The sequence below is a fragment of the Myxine glutinosa genome, chromosome 12, assembly GCF_964187855.1.
Source record: "Myxine glutinosa chromosome 12, kmMyxGlut1.1, whole genome shotgun sequence".
Taxonomy (NCBI): domain Eukaryota; kingdom Metazoa; phylum Chordata; class Myxini; order Myxiniformes; family Myxinidae; genus Myxine; species Myxine glutinosa.
This window is the reverse complement of record NC_136272.1, coordinates 41,633,398-41,641,457: the sequence shown is the minus strand read 5'-3', so window position 1 is coordinate 41,641,457 and position 8,060 is coordinate 41,633,398. Positions and strand designations below refer to the sequence as shown.

The 8,060-nt window shown below is 40.2% G+C and overlaps 1 protein-coding gene across 3 annotated transcripts in view; it reads right to left on the bottom strand.

Annotated features, from left to right (window-relative positions):
- Nucleotides 1-2,505: 2,505 nt before the first annotated feature.
- LOC137437941 (uncharacterized) overlaps nt 2,506-8,060 on the bottom strand; it is a 106,774-nt gene continuing 101,219 nt past the window's right edge. For all 3 annotated transcript variants that reach the window (XM_068132714.2, XM_068132715.2, XM_068132717.2), the window contains one exon: nt 2,506-4,939. In XM_068132714.2, the coding sequence (XP_067988815.2) occupies nt 3,176-4,939 (1,764 nt within the window). In that variant the 3' untranslated portion in view covers nt 2,506-3,175. The remainder of the gene's footprint in view (nt 4,940-8,060) is intronic.

Sequence of the window (8,060 nt, the reverse complement as noted above, 5' to 3'; positions counted from 1 at the left end):
GGTAGTCTTGGAGCTTCCCGGGTAACGACATATCCCCAAAATCTTTAAGAGCCAACAAGAATAAATAAAAAATGTAAATATATTATTTACTTTCATGGTGTACAACAACACAGATGCACAGTATCATTCTCCAGCCATAACATCACAGTTAAACGAGCAAAACAGGAGTATGAAAAAAGGGGTTTTATATATATATATATATCGTGTGTACCTGGAAGAACAAAAGAAAGGAGAATGGGGGCGGTAGTCCAAATCCTGCCATTTTCTGCATGCAATTTCAGGTGGTTTATATGCGAGAACTAACAGACTGAGCAAGGCAAGAGATTGGGATTTTCAGACTTGTAAATTTTCCAGCTTAAGATATAAAGAGAAATGTTTTTAATACAGTTGCTGAGGCTCAGGGAAGAACGGAAACAATCAACAACAAAAACAAGAAGGCGTCATGCGGAGCACTATTCTGGAACCCCCCCCCCCCCCCCCCACCACCCCAAAAAAGGTTGCCATTGATCCATCAAATTGTCCATTTCAGCAAGATTAAAATTGACGATCTTGATCAAAGCTCGGGTCAATAGGATGAAAAGTGATGATTTTTCAGATGAAAATTGATTTTTGGAAGTTTGAGCTCGAGATGACCTTTGGCCTTTTGACCTCAAAAATAGTTGGTTTCCCTATTTAGTGACCCAATGTACAAATGCTGTTCAATTTTCAAGTCAATCAGATAAAAATTGATTGTTTATCAGATGAAATTTGATGATTTTGGAGGTTTGACCTTGAGTTGACCTTTGACCTCAAAATCAATTAGCTTCTCAATTGTGACGACATCAACAATTGGTGAAGTTTCATGATCGGTTTAGAATTGTGACCTGTATGCGAGTGAAAAACAAACAGACAGAATAACAAACGCAACCGACCAATATACTTGAAAAATCTTCGATTTCAAAAGCAATAAACAAGAAAAACAGCAATCAAAGATTGCAAACCCTCGCCAGGAAGTATTTTTAGTGGTTTTTTTAAGGCTTTTGTGTTACAACAAATATGGCGGCCGAACCACGTGACCAATGGCGTCATTATTTTTTTTCGAAACTAATTTATTCCTCGATTATGCTCAAGAAATTTCATCTTGATCGGATGAAGTTTTGTACTTGTCGAATTATGACGTCATAATGGAGGCACCTATGACATCATCATTAACATATTTTATTCCCCATGGAGAGTTCTTTACAATGAGCCATATCTCAATTTTTTCTATTCAGCACTTTCAGAGATATAGAGGTGCAAAGCTTTTCGGTTTTTCCAAGATGGCGGTCGAACCACGTGATCGATGACGTCACTCTTTTTTTTTTCTCCACCAGTTTATGCCATCATGTCGCTCAAGAAATTTCATCTTGATCGGATGAAGTTTTGTACTTGTCGAATTATGACGTCATAATGGAGGCACCTATGACATCATCATTAACATATTTTATTCCCCATGGAGAGTTCTTTACAATGAGCCATGTCTCAATTTTTTCTATTCAGCACTTTCCGAGATATAGTTTTTACAAAGTTTTTCGATTTTTCCAAGATGGCGGCCGAACCACGTGACCTATGACGTCATAATTATCATTAAAAATTTTATACAGGTGGAGTTGCACCTATGGTGAAAATTTCCGATCAATCGGACCAATGGTTGCAGAGAAAATAATATTTATTGTGTGGACAAACAAACAAACAAACAACGGACTCAAATGCAATACCCTCTGGCGAGGGTAATAAATAAAAAGGAAGGCTGTTTCATAAAGCCTTCTCGGTGAAGAGTGTGTAATCTCAATTTACCACAGCTGTTCCAACCAGACCACGATGAGGCAACACATTATAATTAAAGTCACATTAACAGAGAAAACCTCAGAATGGCTGTTTCGTCAACTGGGGTTCATCAATCTGGAAGAGGTTATACAGGTGACCGTGATCAAAAAGTTTTGTTTACACCATGATACACATACTTTTTACTGCAGAAACTCAACATTGCATCTGCTGCTGCCCCATACCTCCCCCCCCCACCCCCCCCAAATACAAAATATGTTAAATTATCATTAGAAAAGGAGAATGAAAAAAAAAAAAAACGGGGGTTGGTGAGGCATAGGGCAGGGGAAGGAGGGCAAATCTCTGATCCACCTATATTTCTCAACAAAGACACTTTGACCTCACATGTATGGATATTCTCGAGGTGGAATGGCAATATGTATGACATCAAACATTGACAAGAGGGTTGCATCACATGACGACAGGCCCATTTAAGGTCAAAAATGTTTAGCCACAAAATCATTCAATTTTGCGAAGCAGGATTTACTCGAAAATATATTAAAAGGAAAATCCTGACATTCGGATTCGGAAGCAAAGAAGCACTTTATTACACCAGTCGGAATTGTACATCCATCAAAGAAGGCATTTTTGGGGAAAATCGATACTTTTCAACAGGCAATTCTAAAATACCAATGTTTAAAGGAAAATGACAACATATAGCAAGACGTTTGTAAGGTCATTTATTGAAAAAAAATAACATGAAACAAGAGCATTATTAAGATGATTCCGGGTCAAAGTGTCGAGCTTTTACGTCCATTACCATGGATGTCAATCCCATAAACTCGATGGCCGAAACGAGATCGAAGATATTATATTGATGAATACATGTGCACTATTCTCCGTCCAAATCATAAATTGCTTCATCAATAATGGAGCCAAGGCTTCACAAACTTCGAAAAACTGTATCTTCTTCCAGTGGAATTTTACATCGGGGTATTTAAACGGATGGCAACAAAACAACCAAAATAAGAAACTAAAACACCAAATTTTCAAAGCCAATATTTTAGAAGCAAATCACAATTACAGTCGACTTCTTTTTCCCAATAACAAAAATGATACACAAAAATTACATCACCATTTAAGTAAAGAATGAAAATGTTACTCGTTAGCCTGGTAAAGTCGCAAGTTTCTGCGTTCAAATAAAGTACAACCACAATTTGAATCATTAACCTTTTGTGGAAATGGAATTGCATCATAAAACAGTGCGAACATTGCTTGATGCAACCAGATAGTAAAAACAATAATATAAGAGGGGCAGCGTATGAAAAAGAGCAGCACAGTGACAACAAATAAAACTTCGAAACAATTCACATCATCACAATCGTCAATTTTATTACGATTCTTCTTTGGAAGATGGACTGGTGTCTGGATCTTCACTTTTAGCCTGCTCCTCAGTGCCAATATCATCACTTGACAGAGAAGGCATCTTACTGACAACACAAGGAGTTGCTGCACTTGGAGCAGAAGCCTTTCTTTCAACATTCGTACCACTGTAGAAAATATCATGAAGCTCTTGCGCATTCGCTGAAGCCAGAAGTGTTTGGCGACGCGTCATCATCGTCTGTGCAACCAAAATCGGACGTGGCGGTACAGGGATAACCATCACAGATTCTAAAACCTCAGTGGTTCCTGGAGCACACTCCTCCTGCGTATTGGCTTTGTCAGTTACACAACTTTTCTCTGGATTCTCCTCTTCTTCCTCCTTTTCCACTTTGTCTGAAGTCAAGTCGATTTTCATTGCAACAGGCTGCTCGGCCGAATTCAAAGGTAGCGGTACAGGTCTGGCCAACACAGATTCTAAAACCTCAGTGGTTCCTGAAGCATGTTCCTCCTGCAAATTGGCTTGGTCACCAACACAACTTTTTTCTGGATTCTCCTTTTCTTCCTGCTTTTTCATTTTGTCTGAAGTAATGTCGATTTCCATTGCAACAGGTTGCTCATCCGAAATTGAAGGTCGCGGTACCGGGATGGCCAATACAGATTCTAAAACCTCAGTGATTCCTGGAGCACACTCCTCCTGCGTATTGGCTTTGTCAGTTACACAACTTTTCTCTGGATTCTCCTCTTCTTCCTCCTTTTTCACTTTGGCTGAAGTCATGTCGATTTCCATTGCAACAGGCTGCTCTCTTTCTATTTCAATTGATGAAATGTTTTCAGCACTTCCCTCCTCAAAAGTTTCCTCTTCAAGTGGAGACTGAACCTCTTCTTTTCCCTTCTCCACTGCTGCCATTTCGTGAAAGCCCCCCATCTCTGCTTCAAGTCCCCTCTTATCCACATTGTCAGCTGCCGCTGTTTCAGCGTTTTCAGTTGAAGTCTGCAGGTTAATGTCAGGAATCTTCAATGGCCCTTCTTTATTGTCTTCTTTTCCCACTTGTGTTATCGCAGAATGTTTACATTCCTCTTTCAACTCTTTATTATTTTGTTGTTTCTGCATCATTACTTGTAGTTGCTGTTGCTCTTGTTGCTGTTGCATCAATCTGTCGTCTGTCACAACTGGGAGGGGTTTTGCAGAATGTTTTCCACCAATAGACAAAAACATGTTCAAAGGCACCGGGCACTGCATCGCTTGTGGGACTAAAGAACTGGGCTTTCGTTGGGATATTGGAAGCAAGGGTAGCTTGGGTCGAATTCTGGGTTGGTTTGCCATTACTGTCGGCACATTTGTCACCGGTGGTGGAATCAATGTCTTCCCTGAAAGGTTAATTGAAATTTGTTTGGATGCTTTGCTGTTGAACGCTTCCTTCTTCGCCCCTTGTGTTCCATTGACTTCTTCAGCTTTTGTTGCAGCACATTTTGAAGATTCGCCTTCTGCAACTTTTTCTTTGGCCTTGTCTGTACCCCGAAGAGTTAGCTTGATTTGAGTTTTACTTGAAGCATCAGTTTCGCCATCACTCTTAATCTCATCCAGTTCTACAAACTGTCGTTTCTCCTTTTCCATAATCTTCATCAGCTTTGTTTTCCTTTCCTGGCTATCTTCATAATCCTTGCGTTTCTTTTCAACTAGACGTCGTTGTTCATCCTCTGTGATTACTTGAACTGCAGCTTTACGATGCTTGTACAACTGGTATACATAGTTTGGATCTTTGGTCGCGAACTTCTGCAGATGTGCAAAGAAACATAAGCACATTAAAGCAACCGCAATGCGACATATTATTCCACAGTGCAAACCAAGGATTGTAATTCATCACATTACAATTTCAAAATAAAAACAATGATTGCATGCAATACAAGGTTGCATGAATGCAAATAAATCCCAGAATAATTTTCTTACATGAAAAGAAAAATGTTTACTGACTAATTCGAGATTTTAAGAACTAGAGTTGGTCTGTTTGGTGTTCACATATGTACCCAAAACTCATGATGCTGATAACACTTGCTCAAATTCCCACTTACCATGTGTATTTGTTCATTGGAAACAAATGTTTGTACAATTTATGCATGTGAATGTATGGCTTTTTTTTCCTACAGATGACTTGTATACAAGAGCTGCCATTAGCCTAAGATAAATGCTGAAATAGTAAAAGTACGAACTACATAAATGTCATGCATCACAAAAAGGTCAGGCATGCCTGTTATGTCTAATATTCAGGTCATTATTTTGAGAGTTGACATGCCTAATATTTTGAACCATTTTCACGGCGTAGCCCGTCGGGCAAAGCTGTCTCGAACAGTGTTTGTCTGTCCGTATGTATGCATGCATGTCCCTCACAAATGTACAGAAATCAGAGCTGAAGATCTGGTCACATGACAGGGGTGATGTGAGGTGATTACATCTGTGATGTCATTACGGTGTACATCGGCAGACTCCACACTTCGCCATTTTGATTTCTATGCTGTTCAGGCCAAACATATCGTGGAACCTGTCATATATCACAATCGACATGCTCTCTCTACCTTCACGTTTTTCGTTCAGTGTGAAACACAAACAAACCGATTGTTAAAATGACCATCAAATATTGAAAGCATAGATATTGCGGATCTTCCAACGTTACAGTACATATAGGCATTAGGCTTCATGCCTTCATGTCTCACCTTCAGGCCACTTCAGACAAATTAGCCCAGGTATCGTAATATAGTAGTAGTATAGTTTTCGTAATAATAATAACGTTAATAATAATGATAATATCGTAAATATAATCATAACACTGCAATCTCTTTGTCGTGATTGCAATGTTACTGGATTGAAGCGGTGTATGGTTTGTTGATGACGTGATGAGAAGCGGTGTGCTAATTATCATGGGAGTAAGGAATTAGCATCAGTTTATTAATACAGTAACATCATCTTCAGATTATTATTAATAATGATAATAATAATAATATTAATAATAATACTATAGTAAATATAATCCGAACACTGCAATCCCTTTGTCGTGACAACAAAGTTACTGGATTGAAGTGGTGTATGGTTGGTTCATTGTTGACTCGAAGCATATAGAATAAACCATTGTCTCAATGCAATATCTTCACTTCCATGGTGACAGACAGCTTAGAGACTTGGAGTACTTAAAAATAATTTAATACTTACAATATTTGCTAACTGGTATCTCCACACAGGTCATACTATCCTCTTCAACTAAAGTATAAAACAAGCCCAGCTACGCTGCTGTTAGACTTACGGTCTTCTTTCCAATCAACTAATCTATTCATAATTTCAATAGAGTGAAGGGGTTTTCAAAGTTTTCTGAAAAATGTTGAACAATGCTGCGAGAACGACAAAGCGTACAGCTTGCATATGCAACCTTCGGGAAGGCAAGGGTGAGCTATAAATATTCAGTGACAAAAAAACTGATCTGAGGCGAAAAAGGCAATGATAACTAGAATGACACGAGGTAGAGCGCATCCCTCCACCAGGCTGAACAGTTTACGTTTTGTATCCCACTCATAGGCCGGATCTGCTGACCTGAATCAAAATCTAATTGGCTTGTTCTTGTCATCTAACCAACTCATCCACCGAGTTTTGTCAAAATCCATCGACATCTTTTCGAAATATAATGCTATATATCGTTTTTGGTCGCACGTCTGAATGGTGAAGATTAACTTGTCAAAAATTAAATGATTCTCGCATCCAGATTCAGATGTTTACCAAAATCGAACAAATTCGTCTTTGTCTCACACACCTAACATGACTACCAAGTTTCGTCTGAACCATTTTTGAGATATCATGCTATATATATTGTTGCGGTTTTAGAAAGACCCCAAGGAGTTGCAATCAACACATAAGAGATCCCTACTTTAGATATTTCCACAGTAATTTTGTCTGGTTTGGTTTTTTTTTTTTTTTTTTTTTGTATACTGAATCGAGGCTCGTGAAAGAGCTAACATTTACTTCACAAACAAATCGACCAGACAAACAAAATACACAAAAAGAGGGAGCGGAAGACAAGATGGGGAGAAAAGGGGAAGCACACAAACACAACATCCGAGAGCAGGGAGATGTGTGGAAGGGAGAGGGCCCGGGGGGAGGAGGCATGGGAAGGGGGGGGGGGGGGGGGGAGGGGGAGGGAGTAGTATAAAGCACAAGGACACCAAGGACTTCCAGGACAGAAGTTGGTATTTCAAAAAGGGGAATTGGGGTGAAATTAGCGGGGGTAGAAAAGATCAAGGTTTTGGATGGGGGAAGATAAGAGATGGTGGTGAACAGCTGTTTTAAAGACTTGGAGGGTGGAGTGGGATTGAAGAGAGTGAGGGAGTTTGTTCCAGAGGTGGGAGAAAAGAGGAATGAAGGAGTGAAGGTGAGCAGAGAGTCTTGATTTTGGCAGTTTAACCAAAAGAGGGTTGCAGGCAGATCTTGTGCGACCTGTAGGAATATTTGCGGGACAGAGCCCAGAGAGAGCTGGGGGGGCAAGGCCAGAGAGGAGTCGGTAGAAGACGGAAAGACCACCAACCTGCCTGCGGTGAGTGAGTGAGAGGCCCTTGGAGTTAGCTTCATCGCGGGAGATTCCAATGATTCTGAATGCTTTAGTTTCAACAGCGCGAAGGCGAGCTAGGTGTGAGGCAGGAGCACCAGCCCAGAGGGGAGAGCAGTATTCCATTGAGCTGCGGATGAAAGCCTTGTATGTGGTGAGGAGCTCAGGTGTGCCAAGGAAGGACTTCGCACGACGGAGGATGCCCAGTCGGCGACTGGCTTTGGAGGCCAGATTTGAAATGTGGTTTTTCCAGGAAAGATCATGGCAGATAGTGAGACCCAAAAGCTTGAGTGACAGAACTTCTTGGAGAGG